The sequence below is a fragment of the Calypte anna genome, chromosome 5A (genome assembly GCF_003957555.1).
Source record: "Calypte anna isolate BGI_N300 chromosome 5A, bCalAnn1_v1.p, whole genome shotgun sequence".
Taxonomy (NCBI): Eukaryota; Metazoa; Chordata; class Aves; order Apodiformes; family Trochilidae; genus Calypte; species Calypte anna.
In genome coordinates, this window is record NC_044251.1 from 37,185,675 (window position 1) to 37,205,413 (window position 19,739).

Sequence of the window (19,739 nt, forward strand, 5' to 3'; positions counted from 1 at the left end):
CGTGCTGAATAGCAAGAGCAGCAACAAGTGGATTGCTAAGCCCACTGCTGTATTTGCACTGTGGCATTCTAAACCAAGCACACAGAAAGCCTGAGCATTTTACAAGGGATTTTATGAGCAGCCTCAGGCCAGTCATTCAAGTCAAGCTGCCCAAACCTTGGCACTAAGATACATGGCCCATCTCCTGAGGTCAGTGCCAGCAGCTTCAGAGCAGCGTGTGCCCAGGTTCCACAGGGACACAGGAAAGTCTGCCCAGAAGAATAAACCAAACCCTACTTTGCTTTGCCCCATCTGGGTGATCAACCTGAGAAAACCCATCCACTGTGACAATACCACCAGCTCCTGGTCACCACATGGACACCCCCAGAAGGACACCATGAGGCTGTGGGAAGAGTAAAGCAAGTCAGGTATCTCCAAAGTCTTTTAGAGTAACTGCTGGTACCACTCAAACCTGGGTTTCCATGGGAGAATCAGGGTGGAGTTGCTGGGAAATGGAGGCCAGGAGATGGTGAATTTTAAGTGGTTTTCAGAAAAATATGTGGGGTAAAAAGGTGTTAGGAATGATCAGGCTGGTAAAGTGCTGCCTTGGTGCTAACTCAAGTCCTACCACCACCTTGGCAGCAGAACCCACCTGAGCTCCCAAATCCCAGAAGGTGCTCACAGAGAGAACCTCCCTGTCTGCTGAGGTCTCTAAAAATGTAAAAGTTGCCCACTCCCTTCCCTCATCTAAGCCTGGTCACCCCACCAACATTCATCCCTAGCAAGATGTATTTCCTCACTGATCTGCACCAGGGTGAGTTTTTCTGAGCTCCCCCATGCCTCCCTGAGCCCCCAGTGCACCCCATGTCACCACCATCTTTCAAAAGAACAGCTCTGGGCTGGGATTTCCATGTACCTCCAAGTGTCTCATACCAACCACTGTTGCTGAGGCTTCCAGAGACTGAAGCTCCTGATGGTGGTCAGAAAAAGAAACTCTATTTCTGGGCTGGTTCTGGAAAGCCACCCCTGCAGATGCCAGCAGGGATTCAGGAATCGTGGTTCCTCATGTCTGCCTCAAAGACAACACTGCTATTCTGGGAGGAACAAACTACCCCCAGTTCAAAATCACAGATTTGGAATTTTTTTTTAGCTTCTGCCTTTCTCTGTCATACTGTAGGCACGGATTACAACTATGACCTGGCAGATGTACAGCACACACACAAACACAGCACAAGCAGAGGTATGTGCAAGGAGAAGTGGCCAGGAGATAGAGACATCCCCATCACTGCCATGCTGAGGTGCCTGCCCTCCAGCACAATTCCAGCTTTTCAGCCCAATGCTTGAGCTCTGACCACTGTTTCCAAAGCAAGACACATCTACCTCGTGGCCACTGGAGTTGCTACAGGGACATAACTCAGTGTCCATCACACATGGGCAAGATGTCAACAGAGCTACTGAGTACAGAGCTACTGAGTGTCACACAGCTGTGACACTGGTGGCATTGACCCCCACTGATGTGCCTTGGTGCAGGTACCAACACATCCATGGGAGTACAGGAGAAACCATGTCTGGGGATCACCACAGAGATGGGTGCAAGGGGCTGCTCCTCCAAACCCTGCTAGGGGCAGGATGAGAGATGGGGGAACACCAGACATGAAATGAATAACCAGCACTTTTCCTTCAGCACACAGAGCTGGCTGAAAGGTCGTATACTGAGGAGACAGAAGCACAGCAAGACATGGGAACCTCTTCAGCCTCTCAAAGCCCCCCCAGCAGTCTCTGCCTGCAGCCATAGGGTCTGTCTGTCTGTCTGTGAGGATGGACAGGCCAGCCAAGGTGGGGGATATCTCCCATTTCCCCCAGTTATGCATTATGCACTGGACACCTGTATCTTTGTTCTGAACAGCACACGTCCACCTCTCCTAAATGCATATTCACTCAGTTCTGCCACAACACAAACAAAAAGGAAGATAACACTGGTTTTGCATGTCTGCATGAGCCATCTGCTGCTATTTTATTGATGAAAACCTGCAACAACAGTGTTCACCATAACAAAATAAGACTGCTTCTAAAGTGTGGATGGTTGTATGTGTATGTGTGTGTGGATAATTTCAGCCCAACATTCTACAGAAGCTGAGTTTAATGCTTTTTTTTTTTTTTTCCAGTCAGATATCATCTAGACATTAGTATTCTTAACACAGCATATAATTAGCAAGAGGCAATATATTGTATGATCATGCACGTTAGCACCTAAGAATAAAAATGTTTCATTGTCAACTACATGAAAAGCTAAGAAGAAACCCTTACCATTCCTCCTGCTGAATATCCAAACATCTTTTCATCATATTTTTCATCTTTTACATCACAGTTTTGCACTTCAGATCTCTCCTTCTGTCACACACAGAGCAAATGGACCATTTCCATTTCCATTCCAGTGGCCTCACCGGTCAATACCAGCCTAATAAGTACATTTAAGGTACAATTTTCAGTGCAAATCTTTGAACTTTACAAAAAGTGAAAAGGGCATATGAATTTGTTCCATATAACATTCAGAGTATGAGCAAGTTCTCCTTTTTTAGATGTATTTATCGTAAAAAAATTCACCAATAAATTCAAGCTCTAAAAGACTTGCTTTTGCAGTGACAGAAGTTAGGGAGCTGTTTTTTTATTAATTTGTCACTATTGGTATTATTAATGTGATCCATTTATAGATAAATTTTTAGGTTGTACATTTCAGGCTGGGAAAGGAGAGCTGAGATCTCCATTGCTCTTCATGCTCCCTCAGGTACACAGCTGAATTACTCAGAAAACCAATGAGCTCACTGCCTGCTCATGATCTGTGCTGAGGATCTGACAGGATGGAAAAAAAAAAAAAACCAAAAGCAAACTTAAATGTGGATTATTCTGCTATCCACCAGGAGGGAGGTGCAGCAAGTGGGCTCAAAACACTGTCCTGCTGCAATGCAGCCCAGCAGTGATGGGTGGAGGGGAAGGACCACCATGCCAAAGGGAGGCAAGAGGAGATGCTCACCCACACCTCAGCCCCTGCATCTCCAGCACCCAGCTGTGAGTGCAGCCCCTGTTCCTGGCAGAGATGATATCCTGTTCCAACAGAGGAAAAAGCCAACACACACTAAAAATAACTGATTCTCTACAGCATATTTTTAAAAAAAAACAGTCAGATATACATTGAGATGTGCTTCACGCAAATGTCTGGGGGCACTCTACCATGAGAAACATTTAAATATATACACATCTAAATGCCACAGAGTATTTAAATGCTAAGTCTACCAAGCGATTACTTCATTTACTCTCCTCCACAAACAAAGCTCTCTGCTGGGATAAAGTCAATTAATTTGCAGCTGAGAATACAGCCCAGCAAGATAAAAATCCTAGCTGTCCCAGCAGAGGACTATGAGAGAGATGTGCTACTGGTTTAATTGGAAAACTTGTGCTTGAGGTGCCACAGAGTGACAGCAAGAGATTGGAGGACAGGTTTCATCCTGAGCACCATGAACATAAAATATTGCTACCAGGCAGAGACCTGACTTGGAGCAGATCTCTCCAGCTATTAGTGAAAGGATGGGGGATGAGATGATGGAGACAGCATGAAGAAAATGCACCTGAAAAGTGTTAGCAAGAACAACAGGGAGGAAACATGGCAAAAATTTGTGATTTTTCCCAGCTATTAATGAGGTGAAAAATTTGTGATGTTCTCCTAAGTTTGAGAGATTAAGGGAGAAGAAAGTATTTGGTACAATACACTGCCTTCACTGGAGGTCAAGAATAATTAATGGTCTTGGGACTCAGGAAAGAATTCAGCTTTTGCCTGAATCCTTTTCGTTCTTCACCCATGGCCAAATTCAGCTTTTCATCTCTCCTTATTCAATCAGTTCACACGCTGGGTGTAACAGGGAATAGAGTATTTGGTATCTATTTGATGGTCTCCCATTACAGACAGGAGGAAACTCAAGAACCAGTCAAGAGCTCACACCTGCAGCTGCCCCAGGAGCTGCAATTTCTGTTAAACCACTTTCATTCAGTAAAACCCAACAATCTGATTTCCAGGTTTTCAAAGAACTGAAGAGACAAATGGGTCTGAATGGAGCTTCACAGCTCCCATCTGGCTTTTTGGTTTTGTCTTCAACTTTTGCCAGCCTCAGCTGCCTGGTGCTCACTGAATGCCACAAGGTGCCTTTACAATTATTTTGTTGTACAAGATGGTATGGACTACCACAGTCTACCCACATTGCTTTCAAACAGCAGAATTCCTTCATCAGTGGTACCCCACAGAACTCAGGTTTTATGTCCCTGTGATGGGCAATACCCAAGTTCCATGCAGGAACTTCCCAAATTAGGACTGAAAACGTGTCATTGGATTTATATCTACCTGATACAAGCACTGGGTCTTCCCTGCTCCAATGACAAAGTTTTATTCAGGCCATTCAGCTCTGCAGTGAGATCTCAAAAATTTTCCTTCCATGAGAAACTCGGGAGCAGAAGAGGGGGAAAACCTCACCTCCAGCCCTCTATTTTTGGGGTAGCAGCACAGGGAGAACCCAGACCACAGCTCTCCTCTCACCCCCTTGTTTGTACAGACAGAGAAAAGCAAGACTGGAACTCTAGAAGAGATGAATGGTATCTACCAAGTTCTTTACCCAGGCTACAGTAGTGACCTATATCTGCTTCATAAAGGTGAAAAAACATGGATAACTCTGTGGGTTGAGTGGGAACATCTTCCTGCTGCCAGCTGGCAAACAGCTTGGGGATTACAGCATGAGGATTAATAGCCTTTGTCATTTGTAAGTGCAGATGCTAACCTTACTCACATGACAGACTGATCTTCTTTGGATTCTGTGCCTGTTTGCTGTTCCAGAAAGATGACCTTGGACTGCTGGGAGAGACAAAATATTTACACATTCATTTCTTAAGGCCTACAGTGTAGGCTGCAGGAAGGCACAAGCTCACTCTGCACTGAAAATAAAAAAAAAAGAAAAAGGGGAAAGAAAAAAAAAAAAAGCTGTATGCCTTCAGCAGATCTGGAGCTAAAGACTTATGCTGAGAAATTGGGTTTCAGCTCAGGCTCGATGCCACTGCAGTTTGGCTCTGCTGCTTTCTGGAGTGTGGAGTGAGCAAACTCCCAGCTCAGCAGCAGGAGCACCCTGAGAGCCTTCCCACCACCAGCACCACCTTCCAGGCTACTGCTGAGGCTTTCCATTTCATGCACCACAGCTTGTTAAATCAGTACCAGATTCTAAATAAACACTCAAAGCAGCTATGTTGAGTTATTCTGTGTGTCTTTTCAAACTTCAGGATCCGTCAGCTTCTGGCTGGTTTTATCATAAAAACAGATAAGCTGGGAGGCAGCATCACTGCCTGGGGTATGAGCTGGGGTTCTGCACACTGAGGAGAAAAGCCTGCTTCATTCAAAGCATGAGCTCTTCCACAAACCCTGGCTGCTGCTTCCCCCACCAACACCCACCCTCGAACCATGGTTGCAAACATCACACTTAGTATGTATTAAATAGAAAGTGGATGCTGCTGCATACCAATTCCTTCAGCCTCTGCTGTACTTTTCCAGGACAGGAAAAGAAGAAAGTAAAGGCAGGACAGGTTGTTTTCTCTGCCATTAACTGGGTCCACATTGCAGTGAATGGATGTCACTGATTTGCAATTATTAAAGCACCACATCCCAACAAGGTTCAAACCCCACAAGTGAACTAGAGAGCAGAGGAGCAAGGTCTGGATAATGAGCATCATAACTTTAAGATGACCCCTCCAAGAGTCAGCTCCCCTTGAGCTTGGGGATAATGTGATAGGGATATTCTTTGCTCAGCCTTTCTGTCCATCTTTGTGCTGAAGGGCAGGAGGCAGCTGAGAGACAGCGAGATGAAGTGCAGTGATCATACAGATTAAAGATGATGATAAATATGGGAGCAGAAAGAAAGCTCCGCAGGCATGCTAGCTCCAAGGTCAACGTCAGCTTCATGTGAAGGAGAAAATGAACTGCCACCAGAGGAAATGCCTGCTCCTCTGCCAAGCTGCCACCTTAGGTTTTATGCCGGAGAAATGATCAATAGTGGCTGGCAGCCTTTGGTTCTGTGCATTCAAGAACATCTAAAGATGTTCATGACCGGAGATCAGTCAACTATGCAAAGCACCAAATAACTTCTCGGGATCTGCAGCTGCTAAAAATACCCCCAGGTATTGTCTGGGTGCCCCAGGAGCAATGCAGCCCACTTTACTCTGCCCAGGAAACACAGACAAGGCAGAGCCACAGGAGCCAGCAGGACACAGCAGGGTCCAGGTAATTAAAGACACTGGGAAAAAGGAAACCCAAACAAATCAAAGGATGTAACAGATCCTCCAAATAAAACCTTCACAAAGGAGCACTTCAGTAAGCTGTAGCTGTAGCTCAGTGGGCTAGAGGAGGTACTCATTTCTGTGGGAATTAGTTGAAAGTCAGCATTATTCCGAGGAATATAAACCTGGTGAGATCATTCTGTGTTGTCAACACACATTAAAAATAAATAAATAAAAAAATACATAAAATAACAGCAGGGAGCCTAGAAGGACAGGCATAGCTGGCTCAAGAGAGAGCAAGGAAGGAACAGACTGCAAGTAGCTGAATGTTGCTGTTCAAGATACAGAGATATATCCAGAGCATTTGCCCACAATATTCTGGGCTTATGACAGAGCAGTTTGTTCATTCCCACACAAAGGTTTTGTGGGTTTTCAGACTTTTCTGGTTTTTTTCCCCCAAGGGAAGAAAATCCAAATAAGCTACAAGGGAATTCCAAAACCATGGTGTCAAAAGTGGATGAAAAATCTTAGAAAACATGAGTGCATTAGGAAACCTCCAAGCATTAGGACTTGCAAGCACCCAAGTATTCCCAGAACCAGGTCAGCTGTTGCTATCCTCCTCACTGAATCCCTCATGGCTCCTTCCTGGAGCCCCACAAAAGCAAAGATTGGGCATCAGCATCCACTTGGACGGAGGCCCCCAGGGCCCCAAGTCTACTGACCATCAACTGAGAGTCAATTGTGAGTCAAGATTCTCAATGAACAGAAATTTTTCCAGAAATTTAGTCTTGTCAGCCACTTCCAAAGGAAACAGGAGGTTAAAGCAATGACTGAAAGGGCAATGGTATTTACCCAAGAAAGACGATGAGCACAAACCCAGCTTGTATCAATATTAGCAATGACTAATTCAGTCTGTCAATGGGAAGAATTACACAAGCTCTGGAATATGGGGGAGCTGCTGCAAAACCTTCATTTCACAGACAGTTGATACTGAAAAGCAACAAAAAAAGCAGCAAAATTCCCTAAGTTCAGCAGGCAAGTATGAGCACCCCAGCATTCTCTCTTAATCTCATGATTCCTAAATTCTTCCATTGCTTCAATAGGAACTTAATGAACCCCACAAACACACTGCTCAAGGCACAGATGTGCCAACAGGTTTAGCAGCAACTCTAAAAACCCAGTGCTCCCCTTGCATGATCCCTTTTCTCTTCCCTCCAATTTTTTCAGGTAAAACATCAGGCCAAGGATGCAGCCACATGCTTCCACTGGAGAGCAAAGTTTTCATGTGTGCTTAGATATTAACTTACTCTAAGTAGTTATTTTTACTTCATTTCCTCTGACCCCCAATACTCTACACTGGAATTATATATTAAAATTCAATTCACTTAATGCTATATCTTCAGAAAGGATCTTGATGTGAAAGCAGAACAGAATTCCAAAACCAGTTTACTTCATTGTTTTTTATAATGATGTTTTCCAAGAATTCTTTGTTAATCATACCATTATAAAACTGGGTTATCTCCAGCTCATTGCTGAAACATATTATTGACTTCTAGTTTTCTCATAGTTGACCATTAGTATTAGCAACACTTTGCAGGCTCAGAAAGTTACCAAGAGAATCTCAATAAGTTTATTGTACATATACATCCCAGGTAATAACATTATTTATAAACACTTGTATATACATTTTATGCAGTTCAGGAAAAAAGATGCAGGGATTGGAAAACAACTGAGATCATCAAATGCACCTTTCCACTTTTTTTTTTTTTTTTTCAGAAAGAGAAGTGCATGATAAAAACCTATTTCTATTCTACTGTTTACCACTCAGATGCTCATTTTCTCTCACATTGGTTACACAGCAGTATTAACAGTGCAGTCAAAAATTGTATTTGTTTGCTGAGTTGTATTTGGGTTAGATCCTGCTTTGTGGAACAAAGTGCAAAGCAGGTGTTCTGCCAGTTTATCTAGGCAATGGAGGACAGCCCTCCTGCACAGGATAACCTCCAGTCTCCCTGGAAAAATTATTCTCAGACAGGTAAGTGATAAGAATATATAAAACCACGGCCTGTAGGATACTTTGTCTCACCTAGACCAGAAGTTCTTCTAAACATAGATTGTTCTGTCTGCCTCAGAGGGACAGATAAAGCCTGTGTATCCCACCAGGTGATAATCTGCATGTACCACCACTCACATTGCCCCCTGGGGTCTGGCCAGCCTGGAAATGCTGCAAGGCCAGCACCAAGGTTCAATTTTGGTCTAACAGCCAGTGCCAAAATTTGCACTAGTTAGATTTGCACAGCACCACAGAAAACAAGAAGATGGTTGTGCAGTAGGAGGCAGAATTAGGTGTCAGATCCCAGTAATAGACAAAAACAAAAGAGGAAGTGATTCAGTACAGACAAACCTTTTCAGCAAGATTTTCCCTCTGTCTTGCAATGATCAGCAGAAAATACCAGTCCTCTCCTAGAGAGCACAAAGAACAGGAGATTTGGCAGCTGAAAATCTTCATATGAATACCTTCATATTTGGAGATCTCAGCACCTCACTGCCTACAGGCCATCACTTAACCAGAGGATGCAAACCCTCTGCTGTGTCCCACACAGCACAGCTCTAGCTAACTGCTGCTACACTTCATCAGGCAGCAGAATAAGACACCTCCCCTCTCCATCATCTCCACTACTTCAACTCTCAGAGACAGAAAAAAAAAGATTAAAATGGAAAATGGCAATGTAGTCTGAAAAGTAACGACATAGAAGTGTCATCACCTCATCTGGCAAGCCTGCTGCTTGTGTTATTTTCAGTCAAAAGCAGAAAGTGTAATATTTTTCTCTTGGGTTAGTTCAGCAGAGCCAGTGGCCCCTCTATGGGGGTTTGCTGGATCTTGTTCCTTGCCTGCAGAAGAACTTGCCCTGAAGATGAGGTGACATGGTTTGATATCCTCTACTGCTCAGAGTGCCAAAAATGGTCCCCTTTCAGATTCAGATAAGATATTATAAGATAGCACATTTGAAGAAAAGCAAACTGAGTTGTGCTAAACTGGATGGCAGAGAGGAATCACAGATCAAAAGCTTTCCTGTGTAACACTCACAGAAATGATTTCTGGATGAACCTCACTTTTAAAGAGTCAAGTAATGCCCAAACAGAACAATGATGCAGAAAGGAGTGATTCAGGCACAAAGGTGGATGTGCAGTTTTTTTCTGGTCTTTTTTTGGTATTCATGAGGACAGAAGCCATGAACTTCAAGTAAGCATCTAAACATGCATTGTATAATTGCAATAAAAAACTGATGCCAGTTTTCTCTCGTGCAAAACCATGGCATTGCAAGCTAACAAGTGCACAGGATGCCTAATTAAAATTACCAGTAGTGTTTAGTCCTAATATCAATGGTTTGTACAGCAGAACAGTAGTAATATGTAGGCACTTAAAAGTTGACAGAGGATTCAAGAGTGCTTTCCCATGCTACCTGGAAACTATATCATCCAGTCTATAGTGGTATCAAATGCTTATTTCTAGTACTTAGAAACACAGTAATAAAAGTGAGAGAATGTGATCTGCATGCAGGTTAGCCTCTCTGTGTCAAGAATATTTGCAAACTCCGTTAACATTAATAAGAGAAGGGAGGGAAGAGAGAGGGAAACAGCATCCAATTCAGTCTGTGATAATTAAGCCTATGACAAAAAAAGTGAGACAATGACAAAGGAAAGGTTTTTGTAGGTATTCCCATTGCTTCTTCCTAGAGTTATTTATTTGGATGTAGAAAATGCAAAGAACTAGAAAGACAAGAATTAAACTTGCTTTCCAGGCATTGCCACCTTTAATACCCGTGACTGCTGTCACTGAAAAGTCAAGTCAAAGTCTCAGTGACCTGCCAGAGCAAGGTGCTTGCCATGGAACAGCTTTTCTTCTCTGATTGAGAACAAGGAAAGAGAGCCCAGGGTACCAAGGCTGTCCTGGTACCCACTAGGACTCCAGTAGCGTGTGCCACCTGCAGACCTGCATCCCCTTTGACTCCTTCATCTCCTGCCAGTGGCTTTGCTCTTCCTCTCCACTGCTGTTCTGACCCATAGAAATCCACCCAACCATCTCTTTGCGCTTCATGCTGTGCCTGTTGTATATGGAAATCATCAGGGTGACATCAGAGAGCTGGAAGAGAGCAACTTGGAAGATGAAAGTTTCCTTGTACACGGGGTGGGGCTGCCCTCGGCGGATGGAGGTCTTGCAGCGGAACATCTCCTGGCCCACAGAGTTGAGCAGGCAGAGCTTTCCATACGTGTCTAGGACAAAAGGAAAAAAAAAAAAAAAAAAGGAAATAATTTGTTTGGCACAGGTGACAGACTAAATGAAAGCCTGAAATGGTCAAAAATCACCCAAAAAAGTTTGCAAGTAGCGCAACTCTGTCTGCAGTGAATAAAGATGAGGGCTGGACTGCTTTTCTTAGGAAAATTCATAGGAGAAGCAGCAGAGAAAGCACCTCTTGGATTTTTTCATATGCATCTGGGGAGAAGAAAGGAAGGAAATTGATGCATGTTTGGAAAGAGCTCTCACAGAGAGTGCAGGAAATCAGGTTCTCAAGCCTCGCAAGCCTGTTCAAGACTAACAGAAACTATAAGAATCTCTTTGGATTCTCCACATTAAATGGAGTGCCTGCACCTTTCCTTTCTCTCCCTCACAACCAAACCTCATTGCAGCTGTTTTACAAGGCCTTCCCTTGGTTGCATTTGCCTCTCCACCACTTTCCTTTGGAAGAATGGCTCTATTATGTGAGATAGCACACAAAAAAGGGTCTTGAAAAAGAGGGAAAGGAAATCTGCATACACAGAGAAAAGTTTTAACCTCATACGGTAGTTTCAGGGCTTTTTCCAAATTACCACCTTACTTTTTCAGTGGATTCATGGTCAATTTTATTCACATTAAGGTCAATACAAGGACTAAAAATTTTCACCTCATTCTGCACGTGACAGTAACACAGCACTTGGCTAGAAAAGCCTCCTCCTAACCCCTTCATAATCTGTGCCTGGGTTTCTGCAAGTGAGTATGATTTCAGAGCCTGCTGAAGACAGGAAATAAACAACAAGCCTCAGTCTCTTGTCTACAGCATGTCTATCCTCTTCTGTTCCCGTTTGATGTGCTATTTTACGCACTTATCTACTGAGCAACACAAGGTGTGAAATTACACTTCAGGTGTGAAAACACTTCTGTGTCTCCAAAGCAAGGCTCTCCACTCCTCTCAAACTGTTCCACTAAAAAAGCTGTCAGGAGACTGACAATCGAGGAGCAAATTGTGAGCCTGCACAGCTGCACAGCTACTGAGTTACTGCAGGGAAAGTTCAGCCCCATCATTAGCTGGGGGTGCCCAGCCTGGATCCCTGCACAACACTGAGGATGAAGTGAATCTCACCAAGCAAGAGCTACTCATTAGACAGAAAAGCAGAGCTCTGGCAATAGTTTCTTGGATGTATCTGGCAAGGAAAGAACAGCTTTATCAAGAGTTAGAGTAATTCCAACAGCTTCAGGAACACAAAGCCCAAGAGAGGACTCTCTCTGTTAGCTCAAATCCATGTGAAACCACACAGGGTAACTGCCTGAAACAACCTCTTGCAGCACTCACAGAGACATCACTTTGCTTTGCACTGACAAACCATAACATACACCAAAGCATTCCTCGTGTAGAAGTCCTGGTTGTTAGTCTGAGGCCTCAGGAAACTCCCTGGAAATAATAAATGGGGAGAAGGAGTCCCATTTGTTTGCAAGGAGGGGATTTCAAGATAGTGAAAAAGCTTCACCAGACTGATTTTTCAATACGAACAAGCAGCTAATATGCACAGTTCTGTGTTTGAATTTTAAAATTTTTCTTTCTTTCAAATTAAAAGCTTCTATAATTTCAATGCATTGTCCAGACCAATCCCGTTTACAGGCAGAAAGCTCAAGGGGCTCATTTCTGCTGATATGCAAGAGAGGTGAGTGCTGAGACCCAGGAACTGATGGAGATGAGACCCCCTCTATATGCTCCTGACCCAACACCTCAGTTATCCTCTAGATATATCCCTGGTGTCATAGCACTTTCCTCACTATTCTCTAAGACCTGTTTTGCTGAGGGTAAAGGTGTTTGACTGGGATCACGGCAGGGTCTGAGATGGGTCAGTAAGGGCAGAGCTGTGGCATGGAGCAGGAATGGAAAGGTCTTGCCCCTGGAGCCCTTGGCAGCTGCAAGGAGGGTTTTACTGACTGTGCTGATGCAGCAGATGGATGGGCTGAGCAGAGCAGCAGTACACAGCCAAGGACTGCTACAAACACCCTGTTATCCCACCTGAGCAGGGCAATGTGCAAATTAAGCAAATTAAGCACTTCATTAGCTTATAGTCCCATGGTACTTCAGCAAAATGCAGCCCACACATGCCTGTACCTGGTTTTCTGAGAAGATGGGGAGAGAGTTGATGTCTAGATTTTCCACTCAGTAACCCTTTCTATCATCCTTCCAGCTGCTGCCAGCATGAACAGCTCAGCTGTGATTCATCACACCCAACCTCAGGCACACATATTTACGAAGTTCCCTACAGAGACAACCAAGTTATACTCAATACCATCAAAAGCAGCACATGACATAATTCAGCAAAGATATAGTAGACAGTGCTACCATTACAGGTGATTCAGATTTTAACACTGAAGCAAGTGCCACAGCTAAAACAATGCAAAGGATGTTTTTCATCCTGTTTCAGGATGACCCAGACAATTTTCCAGGCCACGAATGGATGAGTTTCTTGCAATCTTTAACTCTAGGATACTAGACCCCTGACTGAGGCTGCAGCTTTTGCAGGTGAGGAGAAATATAGCTGTCTTTAAAGAAAACTGAGCTTCATACAACCAGTGACTGAAATCTGAGACCAACACCAGAAAATTAGGATTTTTCTTGAATACATATAAGATCTGCAACATAATTCTGCACCAAGGCCCCCTCTGTGCAAGGCTGGTGAGGATTCTGAAGGAATAATCTGGATCAGGTAAGAATGTGCAGCTTGGAAGAAGGCAACTCTTGGTGCTGATCTAAACACCAGAACTCTTGTTCATGCCCATATAAACACCAGCAAAAAAACCAGTGAAAGTGACAACTAAATCAGGCTGATAACTCTTCTCAAATTTATTCCACTGGTTGTATTTTACCAGCCAAAAGAATCAAGCTTGCCTGAACATAAATAAAAGAGTAGGTGTGGGTAATATATTTAGCATCTTAAATTTGCTTTGCAGAGCTGGTACATATGAAACTGAGCTGTTATTCTGCTTCACTAACTACATCTGAAGAGTGTAGTCTGCCTGCACTGCAGTGTGCTCTTGCAGCATCTTTTTAGGTGTCTCATCAGGAAACACTTCCTAATTTTCAATGTGGTCCATACTGGTCCTCTAAGATGGAAAGCTCTCCAATTCATTTGGCTTTGCCAAAGAAAATGCATCCTCAGACACACAGTGAAATTAGAGGAACTACATCAAGGATTAACTTGACAGTTTACTGAGGAATGTATATGCGAGAGCATCCACTCATTATGAAGACAAATATTTTCCATCTAATTACCTGCTCAGATCCACTAATGGGCTCATTAATGTGGTATCTCAGCACTTTATGCTCTTCAGTGTATTTACTTTCATGCCACCTCTGTCAAGCACAAAAGATGAGAGATTAAGGCTCACATTCTTTTAAATGACTAAATTATCTCACTGACATGAAGAAGAGCAAAATGTCCTAGTATCTGGGAGTGTTGGAGACTACAGCTTGCCTATGGTTACACAAAATTCTCTGAAGAAGCAGAAACAAAGCCAAATTTTGCCAAGACCAATTTGAGCACCCCATCCATCAGACTCTCCTTTCCACTCAGGCTTTGGAGGGAAAGGTTTTGCTGCAGGTCATTTTTACTCTAAAATCACCATTTCTCCCTGATATGACTGGATTGAACAATGTTCATCTATACATAAAATATCAACACCTCTGCATTGAATAGCCAGGTGGAAAGCACTAAATCAGGGAATGCTGCAAGAAGCCAGACACACTTTGAGCTGGCACTGCAGAATCTTACTCCAGAGGTTTAGCCAAAACTCTCCTTATGCAGACTGCTCTGTCTCCATCAGCACTGCCCCAAACCATAAAACACTTCTTGAGAGCTCATCTCCAAAGGCAATCAGTTTATCCGTGATTCTTCTAATGACTCATTTCTGTCATCATCCTTCTAAGGCAAATAACTGATAGTGACAACTCAGGGGAATAATCAACGGTAATTTATATGTTCCCATTTTTGGAGCAGCAACCGTAGCTTGCATTCTGCTTTCATTTCTCCTAAGCTCCAGCATGATTAATAAAGCTGACCCGTGAACAAAAACATTGAAATAAAAAGGTAGCCAACCCCCTGTTTGAATTCATATTTAAAAAGGAAATAAACAACCAAAGACTCCTCAGGTCTGTGGACTGCACGGTACAAAACAGTGTTGTATGGACTTTTCAACTGTGCTCAAGGCAAGCAAGCTCATTTCCAAAAGCAGTGGAACCATGTCAGCATGCTGCAATCCAGATTAATAATAAAGCCTTGGGCCTCGAGCTTAATTTCTCTCAGCTGGCATGACCACACTCCTAGCTTAAATAATAAACATCACCATTGCATGGCAAAGCAGCCCCAGAGCTCCAGTCTCTGCTACTCTGTACAGTGCAGCTCAACGTGAGGTCCCACTTTGAGACCCAGAAAATTGCTGTCCCATTAGCCATGGCCCCATTAAATTGGCAGTGGGGCAGAAAAGCTCACTGCAGCTAGGTTGGGAAAAGAGCAGGGAAGAAAATTCAACACAAGCTTTTGTTCCCAAATTCACATCATCTGGAGTAGGCCAAAGGCTGCTCATGTCTTAATCTATAAATCATACAAGAGCTGAGAGCTGCCTACTACAGTGTTGAGGAAACAACTTTCCTTACCCTATTCCACCAAGTCTCTTGCTCAGGTCCCCTCTCCAGTGACCACACAAGGCAGAGGCTGGGAAGTGGCACCCTTCATGACATGGCACTCATCAGAGAACAGACCAGCAGCATCTTTAATTTAAAATCCTGCAGAAATGAGTGCACTGCTCTATATTGCCTGAGGGGAGGGAACTGCCTTGTGGAGGGACAGGAGACAAGGACCCCCTGGAAGTAATGTCCTGCTCTCTCCAGATGGAAAGCTGATTTCCTTGGTTCTTTGGTGATCCTTCTGTGCTGTCACAACACACCATGTCCACTTCACTGTCCATTGCCAGCCCTCATCTGGGACATGCACCAGGCTGCAGAGCCAGCTTACCACCTCCTGGCACTCTCCAGCCCTGAGGAGATGCAGCTTCAGACCAGGGTGACACAGCTCAACTGTAACACAGACACCTCTCCAGATGCACAGGGTGACTGTCCTCTAATAAGGGCATCTCAACAGGTCCCACACATACCTCAGGCTTTATGCATTGCTGCTGCCTCAGAGAGGGAGTGGGAACTTCACCCAATAGTCTATCAGGAAGCATGAATGAATGCAGACCCAGCAATAGCAGCTGCATGATGTGAGGATGCTGAAGCCTGGCTTCGCTCCCCTCCAGCTGTGGTGCCCACAGGCATGGCTCTGCTACAAAGCCTGTCATGAGATCTGCAAATACACTCCTTCCAGTTCTGCCAGACTCTAAATAGAGGGAGCCAGGACTGCATGCAGAGTATTCATTACACTGGGGACTGTGTATTTACAGTTAAATACCAATTCTTCAGTTTTTCCTCTGTATACTTCTAACCTTTAATTAGCCTTTTTCACTACTGCTGCTGATCCTTGAGTGGATATTTTCCTGGAGATATTTACTGTAACCTTAGTATTTCACTCCCAAGAGGCTCTGTGTCCATCCAGCTTAAGTCTGAATTCCACCCCTGCCCCCATGCAATACCTTACATTCATTCACACTTCATGTTCCACCTTGCTGCCCAGCTGTTCATTACTGAGTATCCTGAAACTTCCTGCACTTGGCCTCATTTTTACAGCCTTGAATGAAATCAAAGTAATATGAATCACCTTCCTCAGCTCCTGATGTTATTGTAAGTATATTCAGGTTACATTTAAGGTTGGGCAATGAAATGTTGCAGAAGGAGAGGTGGTCTTGCACAAGCTGTGACTGACTGGCAAGAACTCAGCAGCAGGATGCTGCCCAGCACCTCTACTTCTCTGTCAAACAAGCTCTCTGGAGGGCTGAATCTGCCCCAGCTCTCGCTGGTACAGATCCTCCTGTTACTGATGAGATGGAAGCACAAGCTACAAAGCTTTGGAGCACAAGCCAGTTCCATGTTTAGAGCAAGATATCAGGTTAAAAGTTGCTTGCTTTTTTAATTCAGATTCCAGGTCTGATTGGGAGTAATAAATGAAATTACCCTGTGCTTTAGTTCTCCAGGTATGAAACAGGGATATCTCCAGGGATATTAACTTTCCTCCCCTCAAAAAAAAGAGTTGATAAAATAAAATCCACTAATACCTTCCAAGCACTCTGACAGCAGGGCAACAAATACCATGTAAGGATCCTAACTTTCCCATGAAAACATCTTCCAGACATCTTGGTGTTGTTATCTGTGGCTCAGGTAGATGTTTGTTTTCAGACAAGCCTAAGAATTTCTCCTTTTCCCAACAGAAAACCTGGTAGCTTGTCCTCTCCCTCTTGTGTTTCCCAGCATTAATGCTATTGTACTTGTTTAATGGGGTTAATATGCTGCTGGTATAATAATGATCATGTTCGGATGTAATTATTATGTGTGATTAAATCTGCAGCTGCTGAAAAGCATGGAGGATTTTTCTTAGGTGAGGGAATATTTCTAGAATAGTCCTTCTCAAATTGCATTACACACAGACATAAACCCAAAAAGAAAGGCAGAAGGGGAAAGAATGGAGGCTGGATTAGAGGAGAGAAAGCTGCATCCAGCAGAGCAGCTGATGAAGGTTAAACATCATGTGGGCAGATACCATCTCTGTTGTGTGTTTATACACTGACAAGCACAAATGATTCCTGGGCCATCGCTACAATCCCAGGGTACTACTACCATGGACATAGTATGTAACTGCTTATAAATTTTTAAAGATGTGTCTGCAAGTGGTGTAGGCTTTTCCTGTTAATTTTTTCATAACAAACATCCCTTAAACAAACACACAGGGTTTTGCTCTAAGAAGATAATACCACAGACCAAAATATAAACCCTTACAAAATGCTAGCACAGGTTAATTTTCACAAGAACCAAAGAGAATGAGGTGCACAGCACACCAGCCATTAGCAGTAAGATACTGAGGGTGTCCACACTTGACAAAACTCTAGGTGCTTTTCTGTATGGGGCTTTTTGGCAAACACTAATAATTTATGGTCCAGTGTTGCAGCCATACTCCTGAGTGCTCTTAAGTGCTCTGAGTGATAATGGATCTATTTGTGTGATCAGGGATTGCAGATGCAGGCCTGTAACTCAGCATGTTCCCCAGAACAATACCTAGACACTTATCCTTGGCCAAACCATCCTTAAATCCCACATGTGACATGAGGGAAAGACAACTGCTTGCAAGATTTAAGTCTCTGTAAGTCATCCAGTTCGTCTCTGAGTTATTACCCATGTAAGCATCCACAACTTTGATATTTACCTGACTCCATTTAAAGGTTTAAGTGAAGGAGAAGATGTGTCCAGGAAAAACTGAGACACCTGCACTATCTTCTCTTCCTTCAGCAGAAAGCCATCTGTCTAATCCTTTGCAATCTTTAACACCTAAAATCACCAGTATGCCTATCCACTTCCTTCTTCCACACAATGTGAAATCCCTCTGCAAGGATGCCAAGGAGGGAGCACGGATGCTGCAGAAGGTGCTGAGCTCACCTGTGCAGGACTGCAGGTGGCAGAGAAGAAGGTCAAGGTGGGCAAAAAGCATGGCTGAGGAATTTGCAGACCCTCCTGCTATTCCCCACAGCTGCAGCTGTCAGCAGCAGATAATACTAAAACCACTGGGCTGCAACAGGGCCACATGTGGGTTCTGTATAGTCCCTACACATGCAGGGCTGGAAATGGAGATGGATTCTTATCACTGACTTCTCCCAGTCTTACCATAAATGGCTGCCCTGAAGAGCATTATGGGCTTGCAGTGTAAGTGTTCTGAAGAGCTACTATATCTGAAATCCCCCTGACACTTCAAAGAAACAAATCACTCCCTTTGAGCCCCAAACAACAGAACTGCAGATAGGCTCTATTTGAGAAAACACAAAGGCTATTTGCTCACCCTCCAGCAAGGCAGACAGCAGCAGTTTTAGTTTTCACCTAGTGAAGGACTTACTGAGCATCTCATCCAGCTACCAGCACGCTTCAGATGGTAACGATCGGGCCTCACAGGACTCCTCTGCAGTGCCTGCAGGAGTTATCACTGAAATGCTACTCCAGCATCTGAGACAAGTGCTGGTTTTCTTCCTTCTTTTTAAGTTCTATCAATTTCTGCTTCGCTGGGTTTTTCTTTTCTCACTACATTACTGGGAAATCCATAGGCGCCAAAGAACAATGAGGGATGCAGAGGCAACAATGTGACTTGGAATAAAAGAAGGAGATTGTGATAGTTTCAGAACTTGCCTCTAATGGTTTATGGATTTCTATTTTTCACCTAAAAACTGATCTAACACAGAGATACTGGTCTGACAATGCTAGATTTCATCTGGACACAGAAAGGATGCAAAGAAACAACTCAAGATAGCCCTAACAACAAAGAAAGAAGAGCTGTTATGAAATAATGTCAGCACTATTCATTTGGGTGGCTGACAGAGGACTTTGGTCAGCTTATCAAACCAACTAAACTAGGTTTATCTGGAGCCCTACAAACACAGAAACAGAAAATTCAGGCACAATTTAAAATGAAAGGTTCCCCAGGGAATGCCTCCTTTTCCCATATCCTGATCCTGTTCTCATCTCATCAACAAACACAAAATGCTCATCATGTTTATAGGTGCTGCCAACCAGGCTACTGCACTCCTGTGTGCCCAGCAGAATGAGATATCTAATCAAGGCAGATAAACTTCCCATGCTGAAAGCTAAATCTGCCAAACCCTAGCCCACCAGAGGCCCAGGAGAGACTCAGCTCCCCAGCACTCACAGACAATGACTTATGGAGCTGCTCAGCTTGCTATGGAGCTATACAACATGGTCTAAGAAAGAAATTTATTAGAAGAATACAAAAAACGTCAGTACTTAGGTCTTGATATTGCAGTCAGTAAGCTGGAAGGCAATTATTTGAGTTCTAGACAGTGAGGACATTTCACTTATGGGAAAAGAGTGAGCATTACAGATGCCTGACCCAGGCAGGTAGAAGACAAGTGTGCAGGGTCTGATTTAAGAACAGATGTGCTGCATAATCCACATTTTCAAGCAGATTAGACAAAACTCCAATATCACAGGTAGATACATGAAAACATACCAAAAAAAACC

The 19,739-nt window shown here is 43.7% G+C and overlaps 1 protein-coding gene across 1 annotated transcript in view; it reads right to left on the reverse strand.

Annotated features, from left to right (window-relative positions):
• Positions 1-10,209: 10,209 nt before the first annotated feature.
• SYT16 (synaptotagmin 16) overlaps positions 10,210-19,739 on the reverse strand; it is a 38,953-nt gene continuing 29,423 nt past the window's right edge. The window contains exon 5 of the mRNA XM_008501041.2: positions 10,210-10,557. Within this exon, the coding sequence (XP_008499263.1) occupies positions 10,244-10,557 (314 nt within the window). The 3' untranslated portion in view covers positions 10,210-10,243. The remainder of the gene's footprint in view (positions 10,558-19,739) is intronic.